We start from the raw sequence: 15,748 nt of genomic DNA, 5'->3' as shown, positions 1-15,748 counted from the left end.
CAGAATTATCTCCCTTTCTGACTTTTTTTTTAAATGCCAAACAATAAATAGAATTATTTCCCTTTCTGACACTTTTTTTAAATGCCAAACATTGAATAGAATTATCTCCCTTTCTGACACTTTTTAAAATGCCAAAAATGAATAGAATTATCTACCTTTCTGACACTTTTTTTAAATGCCTAAAGGAATATAACTATCTCCCTTAACACTTTTTGAAATGCCAAAATTAACAGCAATTATCTCCCTTTCTGACACTTTTTTCTATATTTATTTCTCAAACACTTACAGTTTATAGCAATACTCAATTTAAATTCTACTAATGTAATGGAGATACTAGCCTCTGTTTTTACCCAGAGGGAAAATAATACTGTAAATTCAGAAACTTTTGCATGTAGCTTTTAATGCCATTGTTGAGAATAGACGATAATTTGGGATTATTCATTATCTTTCATGAAACAATGCATACAAAAAATGCTATCAATTTTTCTTCTTTTGGCAATTACTAACCCCTCCTAATTTTCCCAATTCTATAAAAACATGGCAATAATTTCTGAATATACAGTAACTTTCATTCAAAATTGACTTTATAACTTGAACCCATTTGGCTTAACAAGATTTACATTCCTTTCAAACTTCATTATTTAGTTTAGGAAAAAAGATAACGGTTTCTAACATTTTGCATGGTTTAGAATAAAGATGTACAACATTTCCACACTACACAGTAGTGCATTTAATACATAAAGATGTGTAAATGACTAGAATTACATCTCTCATTCAAAACTCATAAGGAATTTCATCTCTTTTTATTTCCAAATGTAGAGCAATACTGTAACTTGTCACATATACATGTATGCAACTACTTTTTCCTAAAACAATTTATCATTTCAGTTTCTAATACATTCTAGTTAGTTTCATGGTTTGTACCAAAATATGAAAAAGACAGTTAGTCTTTTGTTGCATTTCAATTGTTTGGGACAATTCATGCATTTTTGAGTTTCAACCCAGAATGCATTTGATTCTAAAAGATGAAGTGTTTTAACTTTGTTTTTATCTGCAATTATTTTTTCCTTCATGCATGCATTGTAACAGTTTAATTGTTTATAAATCAGTACTCTACACCTTTATATAACAATATACATAATAAATGAAGAACAAATGACAACAAATTCAGATCATAACTTTATTCTTTAACAAGTTAATTCTTACACATCATTTAAAAATACCGTTGAATGTTTGTTATCTAGGTATTGGTGATTGTAAATGATCTTAACAACATGTTCCTAAATAGGTTCTTTGTTTATAATGATGACAAATATGTTAATCTAACTTGATTTTAACATTGCTAGACCAATATTCTTTAATTAGACTTCTTTTTTTATTTCTTACAATGAGTGAATAATAATGAAATTGAGTCTATTTGATATATATATAAATGTTATGATTTTCAACGGTATTTTTAAACAAAGTGTAAAAATAGTGTGATGCATCAATATTGCAATCAACAAATACATCTTCTCTTTTCATGACATTTTTATACAATTAAACACAAAAGAAGTTTGCTTTAAAATAACAAGTACTTGAAAATAGTTACATTAATCAATAATGATTTCTTCTCTAACAGGTTTTCCATAAACAACTGTACAATAGGGGGTAGGAAGGCACTTTAAAATATTGATGGATGTTTCTACAGATCAGCATTTAGAAATCAATCAGGAGGGGGGAAGGTAGGGTCCTGATCCCAAGCTAAAAAACATGAAATCCAGAGGTACAAAATTAAATAAATTTAAATACCCTGAAATTCAAAAGATAATTCCTGAATCAGGAGAGGGTCAATCCCGAAATCCTGTGCTTAAAAACACCTGATTCCGGACTCCCGATAAAGGTCCTATCCCCCCTCAATCAGGCATGGTGGGATAAAACTATATGTGCCTTCCTTATCTACTATATATTTCTATATGAAACAGTAATTTAAATACAACAACTTGTAAGCTACTGTAAATTCAGAAATTAATGTGAGGTTTTTATTATTGCGAAAAATGCGACTGAGTTGTAAACGCAATAATTTAATCTCACATTTTGAAATATTTATATGAATTTAACAGGATTTTTCTCAAAATCGTAAAAATTAAAATCGCATTTAAGCCTAAAATGACATAATCGCAATAATTTCTGAATTTACAGTATTTTATATTACCATACATCTGACAAACAAGCACCGACTTAATCAAAGTAACTGTCAACCTACATTTGAATTTGTCTGGTAACTTTTCAATCTACATTTTACAAATCAAATTAATGTGTTTCGTTTAAATTTTTAATCACCAATTTTAGATATCAAATTAATTCAATCTGTTGAAATTTTCAATCTACATTTCTATAAATTCGTAATGTGTATCACTACAGTGAAAAAAGGTATGTTTTTAATGTGTGGGCATGAAATGATCAATATATACATGTAGTGGTTTTAAAATCAAAATCTAAAATGATGAGCACTTAATGAATGAAATTGTGCATTAATTATTCTGGTAATATATCACATATTCTCCCTTGTTTTCATACAGGCAAAATACTTAATTATGTACTTTCAGGGACACAGTTAATACTATCAAACTTTTTAACATCTTTTGTGTACCATCAATATGTCAAAATGACAGAATTAGTTATAAACAAAACCAACAAATAAGGTAGGTAAAAAAACAAAAGGTTGAAATATTTCACTAAAAATATAACTGATAATTATTCATCATAACAAATTTTTAAATAAAACTAAAAATGAATTCTTAAAAAATGAAGTTAATAATATTTCTTGTGTAAAACACAATTTTATTTGGAAAAATTTGACCAACAAAAAACTCCAAAAACACAAAACAAATTACTTTTCATCAATTTTTAATATGGGCCGTTCCATTAAAACATGCATGGTATAAATTGGTTATAAGTTTTATATCATGTTTAAAATCTCTGTACAAAACAGCTGACTTTTATAAAACAACTTAAATGCTGGCTAAAATGAAACCAATTCTAAATGACAAAAGCGCATCTTAAAATTGCTAATGTGATAATATTAAGCATATCATAAAACAGACATGAACAACATACATACAAACAAACAAACAAACTTACAAACACATTAACATTTGAACCACCACCAACAATCTAAATGACAATTTCTGTAGGGGTGTTGTCAGAGATTTTTTTGAAAATAAACAAATGATAAAATGATAAAACAACACAAATATGATAGCCTACTAGAGGTCATTTTTGGCTGATTAAACTGTTCACACAAAGATACGTTTCACCTGTGTAACACAATCACGAACTTTTAACAGTTGTTAATGAGACCTGAAATAGCCTTGTGTTACACAATTGTTTTAGGTTCCCATTTCAAGATCTTGATACATGCAAATATAACTGCAAATTTGAGATTTAAAAATTGCTGCTTACTTACAATTTTTTTAAAATTTTGAATGCAAATGTTTACATTCTTTAAACATTTATTACTCCAGTTTTTATAATAATAAAAACAATGGCACAAATTTCGAAAAACAAGTTAGCTGACATTACACCCAAACAAAATCTTGTCACATGATCCAAGAGACAAGTCATGTGACTACACATCCTCAGTGGATGTATCACATGATACAGGTCACATGCTTAGTTCTTCTTGCTGGCTTTAGAGCGAGATCTCACACCATTCTCAGATGCAGTTTGTTGATCTGCTTCTGGGAGGTTTTGTATGTCTTCTTCAGCCACTGTAAATAAAATAAAAAAACATTATTATTAATAAACCATTGCTTCAGTGGTATGGGGTAGACATAATTCAATGCGTCAGTTGAAATACACACAATTTTGAGAAAGACTTGTATAATTTATCCCAATTAATAGTTAGGATTTCTTATCAGATTTAATTGTACCATATGTTAAAGAAATAACTACGAATATAATTGTCAATTTTGGTCTTTTTTGTTATATTACAGTCTTCATGATGAACTTTTAAATCTACAGGCCCTGATCTCAGTTTTTGATTTTTTTTAGTTAGATTCTGTTGGCCTGTAGATATGATTTTTACACGCCTGAGAGCAATTTTACTAGCCTGAGCTGCCACTCAGCATGAAGACTGTTATAAATGTTTCGTTTACAAAAAAAATATCCCTGTAATATAATTTTTTATCCTGACTTACTTTTAACCTTCTTCTTGATTGGAGATTTAATTTTACGTGAGACGGCACTTCTTTCTCGTAGACGTCGGAGATGGAAGTTGATGAAGTTCCACATCATCCAGGCCTGCAGTAAAGATACAGCTGCCAGGCAATTAATTCTGGAAAAATACAAGAAATAAGTTTTGACATTCAGGCCTGCAGTAAATATATGGCTACTAGGCAGTTAATTCTGAAAAACATAACAAGAAATAAGTTTTGACATCCAGGCCTGCAGTAAATATATGGCTACTAGGCAGTTTATTCTGAAAAACATAACAAGAAATAAGTTTTGACATCCAGGCCTGCAGTAAATATATGGCTACTAGGCAGTTTATTCTGAAAAACATAACAAGAAATAAGTTTTGACATTCAGGCCTGCAGTAAATATATGGCTACTAGGCAGTTTATTCTGAAAAACATAACAAGAAATAAGTTTTGACATTCAGGCCTGCAGTAAATATATGGCTACTAGGCAGTTTATTCTGAAAAAAAAAACCCTCAAGAAATAAGTTTAAACATTCAGGCCTGCAGTTAAGATACAGCTGCCTCACAGTTTATTTTGCAATAAAACAAAAAAGTTTGTTTTACATCAAAAGCCAATGTTCATGTACATGATATATATATCTTCCTAAAAATTGTGTTGTTATTGAATCCTCCCTAAAATTCTAGGTTCACCAGCTTAGTTTCTCTCAAAAAAAATATTGTATATGTCAGTCAAGAACTTTTTTTCTTCAGTGTGCATTTCCAGAGTCAATTAATTTTTACTATAAGTTCACCATTTGTATCAGTAGTTTCAGTAAATGTGTGGTCTGCACAATTGAAATTGTAACAGTAGTTTCCTTGAATATTCTGTAAGTGGTTTGGGATGTTTCTTGCAGCATCCTTCAATGATCATAGGCAATACCTTATATCTTCTTACCTGATTATTAATTAATTCTTACCTAACAAGTTGAGTATTAAAGTTTCCAGCTGGGAAATCAATGGTTAACTGGTTACTTTGCTGTAAACCATACCTAAAATACATATTGATTAAATTATTACAAACTAAAATATTCATTCTCAAATTTTAGCTTTAAAAGTTTGTCTCTTATCTTCTTATAATTCTAATAAATCAATCAATGTGTTTTTTTTATTTGTGTTGTGTACCTTTCTTGCTTTTACTTTGGAATGTTTGATTTATCATACATGGTGAGCCAAGGCTCCGTGTTGAAGGCCACACATTGACATATAATGGTTTACTCTTTTAAATTGTTATTTGGATGGAGAGTTGTCTCATTGGCACTCACACCACATCTTTCTATATCTATCCAAGGAAGGCACATTCAAAATTAGATAACCACCACATGCACCTTACGAGACAAATTTATATTTTTGCTGCACTTGACACATGTCCATAGTGACTTCCCATGTTTGTATTGTGAATTTATTATAAAGTTTATCAATTCCATAATAATTTTACTCATTATGGCAAAGCCAATTTAACTGTCATAGACAAAAAACAGAACATCTTTCTAAATCTCTATTTTCATATAAATTAGTGTGTTTAAACATGTATAAAGATCAATGGAAAATTTCAAAATTATCTCCCTTGAGTTTACTTACCAGAATGTCAATACTGACAGAGTTATTGTTCCTAATCTCACCAACACAAAGAGACCATTAAATACCATGAATCTGTAAAGATATATAAAGATCTCTGAACATGAGAAAGTATAAAATAATCTTTTTTAAAATATTTTAATCTTAATGAACAAACTATATTGTCTAATAAAATGGTGGAGACATCCTGGCTTCTAACACAGACTGGGAGAAACCTAAGGCTGTAAAGTAGTCGGCACGGTAAGCCACTAGTCCCAGACTAGTTGAAGTTCATACAGACTAGTGAGTTTTTGCAAAACATTGTTTGGACAAATTAGAAAATTGTCTTAATAATGGTCTTCGGACTAGTAGTTGAAAAAGTTTTTGGTGCAGACTGTAAAGTGAGTATATTTTGCTTCGTTACCCAGCAAGCAGTATTGTTAATAATGATAGTTCAGCTGTAGTCTCAATTTGGTTTATTTGACAGGGTATATCATTAAATTTCATGATCATGTTATCTTTTTGCTTGGAATATTTGTCCAATGAGATTCAATCTTGATGAGATTTTTTAGTATGAATTTCTAAAATTTTGTTGTTGTTTTTCATTTAAACATATGAGGTCATCCTATATACGATGATATACAGATGACATCACAAGCTGATATTAAAACACTTTAAATAGTGTAAAACAATGGAATAATGTTAAAATTCAAATTTTATTGTAGAAAAAAAGTTAAGATTAAAAAATAACTAATTAAATTGAGTGTGACACTCAATCATAGACTCACCCAGTGTTAGCTAAATCTGTCTTCTCGGAGAAGTACATTAATCTGGCTAGATGGAAGACAAATTCTACTGAATAGTGAAGTACCATCATCCCTAAGGCTACTCTTGTAAAACTGAAATTATACAATCACAATATTTATATAATGTCAACATGAAAACGCAATAAAATTGAGAATGGAAATGAAGAATATGTCGAAGAGACAACAACACCAGCTAAGAGCAGACAATACATTCTTTCAGTGCTCGTTCTGCATTTTAATGCTTTTTCATCAACGAAAGATTTTATTTTTAATCTACAGCCCATGAGGATTCTGATAGTTTTACTTGTCCAATGTGGGTAGCTCAGATAACTCAAATGTTGTAGATAATTTGAAACACAAAAGCACAAACTAAACTTTCAAGGTTAATGTATGTTAAATTCTTATAAAGTAGCATGTCCAACCCCTGTGTTTGGAAGCTGTGCCAACCCCCCTCCCCCTTTTATCTTTTTTGGATGAGTGAAATCAACCAACAGCTATCATATTCTCAAATCACCAGCAAGACTAAAATTGAATAAAAAAAATATATTAGAATGTGGATATGAACTTGTTCAATTTTAACATTTAAAAATTTTAATGAAATGAGATGATGGATCAACAAGCTACAAATGGACAACTAAATCACTGAAAAAAGTTTATACGACACCTTGCTAGAGAGCAAAATACTTAACAATGAACAAGTTTTTTTAAAAGTATTATTCTTTAAAGATTCTTACTTTAATGCATAAGCTCCACCAATAAATAACAAATACAGCACTGCATATTGTATCCTAGATGACATTTCTTCCTAAAATATAGAGAGAATGCAATATATGTTATAATGGTAAGAGTGGTGTAATACTTTTTATAATGGAAAGTGGAGTGTTAGTAAACAAATAAATAAACTTTTTGAAATTGACTCATATCAGACTTTTGTGGATGAAATCCTTGTCATCACTCGCATGTAATTTTCTCTGCAAAATGTGGATAACTATTAAGTTTTGTAAATTTCAAACAAAAACAAATTGTGGAACTACAGTAAATAAGAAATGGTGCATTATTTGTGTTGGTGAGTATAGTTTCAGAAACCTGTGATTTATACATGAGTGTGCATAAAGAGTGTCAAAAATCTGGATTATGTATTTTACCTTTTTAGTTTTCTGGAAGTAGAGTTCAGGGAAGCTATGTAACCAGTAGGCTAATTGAATGATGAAGTAAAACTTGTTCACAAATCTGAAAGAATATAAGAGCAGTATAGAAACAAAAGTGTACATTCAGAATATCTTGCTTTACTTCGCATTAATATGTTGAATGTCTGCAGTTTGATGGTTTTACTACAAGTATCACATAAAATTTATAAATATTGATATGTTCTTAAAACTTATTAAAAAAAATCAACCGTTCAATATTCATGATATTACATGTAATTTTTTTCTATACAATTGAATAGAAATATGCTATAAAATAACATGGAACTTGAGATATTCTCTACTTGGTTTAGATAATTTCATAATATGCTATCTTTAATAGTGTTCTTTGACTTTTTAAAACACATACCCTAAGTTTGCATGTGGATAACCTTCCCATAAGGAATTGATGTTCAGAAAATTCTCCTGAAATAAACATAATAAATTCATATTTAGGTGTCAACTAAACAGAAAGGTTAAGTAAAAACAAAACATGTACTGTAAATTCAGATATTATTATTGCCAGGTTTCTATTGATGCTAAAATGTGAATAGGCTAATTAGGGCTGTTCCAGAAAATACTATGTCCCCTCCAGGGACGGCACTTTTTTTTAACCCCCACCACCCACAGAAATAAAATTTAATTAGAACAGCACTCCCTTTGCATTTTGGTATTTCAAATACAACCACTCACATAATATTTAAAAAAATTGCCTTCCCTGGGGGGGCATAGTATTTTCTGGAACAGCCCTATTAGTATGACAATCAAAATAACTTTAAACTCTGATATCTTATTTTATATATTTGTATGCAGTTTTTCCTGTAAAATTCATCTGATTTTGAACCCTTTTTTTCAACAAACAAAAGCACCATGTTTATACTTTCATCCAGGTAATAACATAGAAAGATAACTTGTGTATATAATGTTTTTAGCAGGAAATATAAAAGAAGTATTCTGATCTCCAGTAAACGGGGACACATTGTCAGCTGTCTGAAGTGTAAATTTTGGCGAAAGGTTTAATAACATTAATGCAAAACATGTAAGAGAAGTTAGATGTGAAATAGGTTAATAGCAGAACTTCAAATACAATTTTTCTGGAATCAATAAATTGGTTCATACAAAAATTAAGTTATGTGGAATCTGTTCCCATGCAATTAGCAGAAACGTTTTTGTTGTACTGCATTAAAATTATGAAAAAATATCACACTTACTCGCACGATCAGATCTGCTCCCCAGGCGGCTGATACAAAGTAGAAAAATAACAATTGCCCAGACTCATTAAACTTGCTGTGCTTTATCTTAGACAGATGCATCTTCTTGTTTAGTTTCTGAAACAATAAAAATATACATGTATATTGTATTAAATATGATCTTTTTTTAACCAAGGTTTGAAATACAATTTGTTAACTATATATATATTTGCTTTCAAATTTACAGATCTAACATTGTTGGGTTGATGTTTAGACGAGTTGTATATACATTATGTACACAGCCATGTATCACCATCATTGATGGCGATCCGATGGATACATCTGTTGTAGGGTTGTCACTGACTCAGACGTACTTATATATATATATAACCTTTTTTTAACCAGGATTTGGAATACATTTAATTTGTTAACTATATATATATACTTAACATTGTATTGAAATCAAGATTACATGTTCATTGTTGTTCTGTGGTTTGCATGTTGGGTCAACTATTATATTATTTAATTATGTTTTTTTCTGTGATAAATGTTCTTGTGTGTGTTTGAGCTGTATATTTGTCACGTAGTGTTTTTATTTCAGCAATATTTTGAACATTGTCATAAAGCAGGTTTGGCTAGCCGTTCAACTGGGTTGCCCATACCAATTTTTCTCAAATTGTCCTGTACCAAGTCAGGAATATGTCAGTTGTTATCACTAAATTTTAATTTTCTATGTATGTTGTAATGTTTTTGTTGCACTTCAGTGTTCATGTTGTTCCTTTGTTTTCCTTTTATAGTTTGTGTTTCCCTCAGTTTTAGTTTGTAATCCAGATTCGTTTTCTTTAAATCAATTAATGACTTTTGAACACCCTTTCACTACTGTTGTCTTTTTTTAGACAAAATATTTTGATCAAACAGCTATCTACTTACATCTAGAACATACTCTTGGACCACAGCATGGATTACAATGAACAAACAGCTATCTACTTACATCTAGAACATACTCTTGGACCACAGCATGGATTACAATGAACAAACAGCTATCTACTTACATCTAGAACATACTCTTGGACCACACCATGGATTACAATGAACAAACAGCTATCTACTTACATCTAGAACATACTCTTGGACCACACCATGGATTACAATGAACAAACAGCTATCTACTTACATCTAGAACATACTCTTGGACCACAGCATGGATTACAATGCAGATCAAGGTGTAGAAAAACACACAGGAGATGTCCTTAGCTCCATTAGTATACATTAGTGGCAGGTCCTCTGCTTCAGACACTATAAAAATAAGACATCAATATTTTAAAACAAAACTCAGGTTTAATTTCATGATCTTATTACTTTTTCCAACTGCTAACATTCATTTGGACTTACGAATGAAATTCATTTTTTTGTAATTTTTTTGGGGTGTATTAGAAGTGATGACAGAGGCATTTTTATTTAAGAAATTACTAATATTTTTTCTGTCTTATGAAAAAATAAAATAAAAATGTGGTGCGTAGCAAGTAATTTCAAAGTATGCACCACATTTTTAATGTTGTTTCGAAAAAGACAGAAAAAATTTCCACTTGTTTCTTGTAATTTAATTTTAAATTCCATTTGAAACACGAGTAAACCATGAAAACATATTGATGACGTCACTGTCACATGAGAAAATTTGGTTTATGAGCAGATAAACAAAACAATGTCAGCCAATCAGAAGAAGCATAACATCAAAAATTATATAAAAATATGAACCTGATTGCTCAATGCTGAAGTATAATGAAAAAGAAGCCCAAGGGCAACAGTATTTTACTTTTGACTAAAAAGAAAGCAGGGTGAAAAAAAGAAAAGCAAATTATTTAACAATGAAATAAATACCCTTGGTTTTTACCTATTAAAAAAAAAACAGATAAAAGAATGTGCATACAAAGGGAAATAATTCAATTGATCTGCCCCTTAATATTGAAATTGTTTCAAGTAACTGTCCATCTGGGCATGTTGAACCTTGAATAAGCATGTCCTTATAAAATCTCCTAGTTGAGGACTACAGTGATCCCTGTTGTCATAAATGCTCATGGCATACATGTAGTTCATCAAATAAATTTTAATTAATATTTTAATCAAAGTGTCGGGTACCCCTTAAACGATGTTTATATTTACATTTTAAATTAGTTTTACACTCACCATTAACTGTAGACGATACATTGTGTTGTAAAGCAACAAACAGTGAAGCTACTGGAGAAGTGGCCTGTAATAAAATATATAAATTCATTATGCACATTAAAAGCGGTCTATTTAAAATGAGAATGGAAATGGGGAATGTGTCAAAGAGACAACAACCCGACCATAGAAAAAAACACAACAGCAGGAGGTCACCTTCATTATACACAATAAAAGCTGTCTTTTTTTGTCCAACTTCTGCATAAATATACACTAATTTCTTATTGAACAAGTGTATTTTTTTTTACATTGGTCAGTTATAAACACTAAAACAGTACATCTTGTACTTTTGAAAAGGATTGATTTTTTACAATCAGCATGATCAGATATTGATTTACTTACAAACCATGTTCAAGGTCCATATGAACTTATTGTTGTAGTCTACTTTAAACCTTTTTAAGCAAGTTTTTGAATGAAATTCTGCATTTACTGAATTGCCCAAACAGTTGCTACAAATGTATGCTTGGCATAGCAAAAATATTTTTGGTTTTGATATAATGTAATAAAAAAGGTGGGTTCTCTTTCTATAATCATGAAATGTAAGTGTTCTCTAGACATGCTAATTAAATATACCACTCCAACAAGTCTTTTATATACAAATAGCAGCAGGGTTTCAGCTAGGATTTTGAGGGCTTTAGTCACTTTTGCGCATGATAAAAATCAGCCTTATTTTTTATAATAGCAAGGGGTCTAGGATGTTTATCAAACTAGCTTTACATATATGTCCAAGTCCTTCAAGGACTAGTCTAGGATCTCTGAAGACTTTAGGATTGCTAATGTAGGCAGTTATTGGCAATATTGAATGAATTGACTGATGTGATGCTAAGATATGAAGATAAGAACAGGGATCTGGTAATATGGTTCTCAACTTCACTTCAGTTTTTTTTTCAGGGCACACCCCTGATCAACAAAAGTTGGGTGCCTCTATTTTTTAAACCACTGCACAAATGAACTTGTAACGACTTTTTCCCTTCACAATCATTTATATCCCTGAAAATACGTTTAAATATCTATTTGGAATCAATTTCTTTAATATTGGATAGATGGATCTGCATCTATACTTAATGTGACGACTCTAATAACTATTGACTAGATCACGTTTACTTTCGATTTTTAAACGAAATGAAATGAAAACTGGAAGTGACATTTGAATTATAATTTCAGAATAAAACCGGATTCATCTACGAACTTTAACGCATGCGCAATACATAGAACAGGAAGCACCTGTTTGCAAGTGAAAATATTTACGTTTTGAATAAAGTTCATTCTTTTCAATCAAAGTTGTTGAAAGTTTTGATGAATATTTATGTAAAGTGCGACGAAAATACGTTAAAATGATGAAACTACGACAAAGCAAACTGCAAATTATGATCGTAAGGGAAATAATGAAATTAAAATAAAGTTGAAATGTCCGGGAAGATAATCAATTTTGTTCAAAGACGAAAATACGACAGAATTGTGAGAAATGATTAAAATGAAATGCTGACTGACTGATTTAACTTAAATAGATTATTATGACGGTCATTTATGAGGTTTTATAATCTTTAAGGGATTAGTGACCCATCTGATTGGCGATAGGCGGATTACTTGTCATCACAACTTTTAACACCTTTGGTAAACGTTAATTACCTGAGGGTCATAAACTTGTCAGAAACATAAAGACAGGTAGAATTCAAGTAATTTGATGTGTAAATATTTTTACACTTTCCAAATTTAAGTGACGAAATTGATATGAAATATTTTCGTCATTTCGAAAACCTTTTCGTAAAATACGAAAGTGACGAGCGCTAGCAAAATAACTGATAGCAGTAAATGTTTCTTCAGCTTGAATTTACTGCAGCCTGTTGACAAAAGCAGTCTTCACGCTGAGTGGCAGCCCAGGCTAGTAAAATTGCTCTTGGGCCTGTATCTACAGGCCAACAGAGTCTAACTGAAAAATTCCAAAAATTCAGCTCCAGGCCTGTAGATTTAATAGTTCATTGTGAAGACTGCAAAAGCCTGAAAAGGCGTTATTTCTTATAGGCAATCATGTTTTCATAATAAAACATGTTAAATTTGACTAACATTTAATAACAAATAAAAACAAAAATAGTATTGTTTTTTTTTCAGTCTACATTTATCTGATTATGATCTATAGACTATATTATATACATGCATGTAGCTATCGAATTTTTAAAAGTGTCTGACAGATGTAATTTTCGTTTGACACTGACAGATGCTTCGAAAATTTCATCAGTTTCACGACGAAATAGTCAGATATCTATAACTTTTAAATTTAAATGAAACATGCTGCTATATTTCATATTTAAATAATACAAATAAGTTAAATTAAGCCAGTATTGGCAGTAAGGAAAGTACCCGGCACCGGGCACCTGACCGGTACCATATGGCCATCTCACCTGAAACATGAGACCAACCACAAACACCATGGCGATGCAGGAGACAATATCTGCATGGTTTTGTATCACAAATTCATGGCTTAGAATCGGAGGATTCTTTGTCGTTCTTGGACGTCTCATTCCCATGATTATCCTTGTTTGAAAATCGTCGATGTGGCGTACGACCGCAAATTGCGTGTAAAAGGAAGTAGTAGTCTCTTCCCAAGATGCACCAGTCTGCGTTGATTTATTTGAAAGCTCTTATTTGATTGGATAATTATTTTTTTAGATTAAGGTCAAATTTTAGATTGTCTGTGCTGTAATCCTTGCCTGAGGCTGCCTACGAAAAATTAAAAAAAACATGTTTTCTGTAAACAGTAAATTCATATGGTTTTCAAATCAAAATGGGGCTTGAAGCTTGTTGCACTGAACCATAGACATTGCATATCAAGTCACTTTGTGAAAGGGAAAGACTCAGAGAGAGAGAGAAAATCAAAGCCAAAGTAAAAATATAAAACATGAAATTGAAACTGAAAGACTAAAAGTAGAGTAAAGTATCTAAAATCTATAGAAAAAGTTGACTTTATATAACATTCAAGCCTAAATCTTCAATCAAACTAAAACTGGTATACACATATTGATGACATGACACTAAGGCTACTATTATCCCACAGCGGGTAAAATATCACGTTTTGATTGGTTTAACGGCATCAAATGGTGACCCCCTATGAGACCGTAGGGGGTTAGTAAATTTCAAAGAGGGTTCATAATGAGTTTATGGTGAAGTAATCTATTAATTTTGTTATGTTTTATTGTTTATTTTTCAACACAATAACGCAGCAGAAAATGTCAAGCGTGCGATAAATTCGTTATACGGTTAAAACTACTGACCCCCTACAGACCATGGAGGGTGAATAAAATCCATATGGGATTCGGCCTCCAGCCTCACGACCTATGAAATTTACTATAGTCCATTTGATTTCTATAAATCTTCAGAAATTAATTCTTAAAAATTCAATTTTACAAATAAATATTTTTTTTTCTTCATTGTTTGCATGCTTTTGTATTTCCCATTGCATACAGAAAGCTCAGTAATCACATGACCAGATTTATTTAAATGAGTAAAGTCACATGGTACAATAAAACCAGTTTAAAGCACATGTCCAATGTTTTTGTTTTCAATGGAAGGCTGTTACACTACTCATCATGCTCATACTTACTCTAGTCCTATAACATATGACTTCGCATTCTTATTCAATTTTTAACGTTTTTATACTGATATTTTCATTTTTTATTTTTTTTAAATGCGATTGAAAAATGCGGGAAATTTTCCTGATTTTTTTTTTATTGAATTTTCTACTGTAATAGGGGACTTTGTCGTCTTCTTATAACTTAAAATAAACACATAGAAGCAAATCAGATTGAGGGAGGGTTGAGATCTCAAAAAACATGTTTAACCCTGTAAAATTTCAGAATTCTGTGCCTGTCCTGTGATAGTCTTAAATGATTTTAATTTCGAAGTTTCGTATGATCATGATGACGTTTATTATCACTGAACTAGTATACATTATTGTTTAGGGGATTAGCAGAAGCACACCTCCAATGTTACAGCTTATGCATTTAAAAAGCTCTTGTCTGACCAAAATTTGAGTACTGCATTTAGGATCCACACAATAAACAGCAAAGTAAACAAATTGAAAAAATTCAGAGAAGTCAGATGAGCAGTTTGCTACTCATGCAACTGCTTCCATAACACCAGGTCAGTTACTGAAATGATGACAGACTTGAATTGGTACCCACTTGAAATTAGATGCTTTAGATACAGACTTGTTTTCTTTTACAAAATTATACACACAATTGTAGCAGTCCTTACATTTAACCTTTTGATCCCGCTAGACAATAGAACCAGACATAAAAAAATGGACATCATCAAACCACAATAATTAATGCAAATACAAACACATGAGGATAGTTATAAATATATAAAAAGATGATGTGGTATGATTGCCAATGAGACAACTGTCCACAAGAGACCAAAATGACACAGACATCAACAACTATAGGTCACTGTATGGCCTTCAACAATGAGCAAAGCCCATACTGCATAGTCAGCTATAAAAGGCCACGAAATGACAATGTTAAACAATTCAAACGAGAAAACTAACGGCCTAATTTATGTACAAAAAATTAACG

General features: G+C 31.0%; 2 protein-coding genes across 2 annotated transcripts in view; one reads left to right on the top strand and one right to left on the bottom strand.

Moving 5' to 3' along the window:
* Positions 1-1,166: 1,166 nt before the first annotated feature.
* LOC134691340 (translocating chain-associated membrane protein 1-like) lies at positions 1,167-13,816 on the bottom strand. The gene is made up of 12 exons (XM_063551812.1): positions 13,577-13,816; positions 11,142-11,205; positions 10,132-10,253; positions 8,979-9,095; positions 8,138-8,193; positions 7,729-7,813; positions 7,318-7,388; positions 6,566-6,676; positions 5,802-5,873; positions 5,141-5,212; positions 4,182-4,318; positions 1,167-3,752 (listed from the first exon to the last, which is right to left on the bottom strand). The coding sequence occupies exons 1-12, from the start codon at positions 13,700-13,702 to the stop codon at positions 3,655-3,657; spliced, it is 1,131 nt and encodes a 376-aa protein (XP_063407882.1). The 5' UTR covers positions 13,703-13,816; the 3' UTR covers positions 1,167-3,654.
* A 62-nt stretch (positions 13,817-13,878) lies between these two features.
* Positions 13,879-15,748, top strand: part of LOC134691339 (MYND-type zinc finger-containing chromatin reader ZMYND8-like) — a 62,708-nt gene continuing 60,838 nt past the window's right edge. The window contains exon 1 of the mRNA XM_063551805.1: positions 13,879-14,058. The gene's annotated coding sequence lies outside the window, so the exon portion shown is untranslated. The remainder of the gene's footprint in view (positions 14,059-15,748) is intronic.

This window comes from Mytilus trossulus, chromosome 11 (assembly GCF_036588685.1).
Source record: "Mytilus trossulus isolate FHL-02 chromosome 11, PNRI_Mtr1.1.1.hap1, whole genome shotgun sequence".
NCBI lineage: Eukaryota > Metazoa > Mollusca > Bivalvia > Mytilida > Mytilidae > Mytilus > Mytilus trossulus.
The sequence above is the reverse complement of the archived record's forward strand: the minus strand, read 5'-3'. Positions and strand labels throughout refer to the sequence as shown.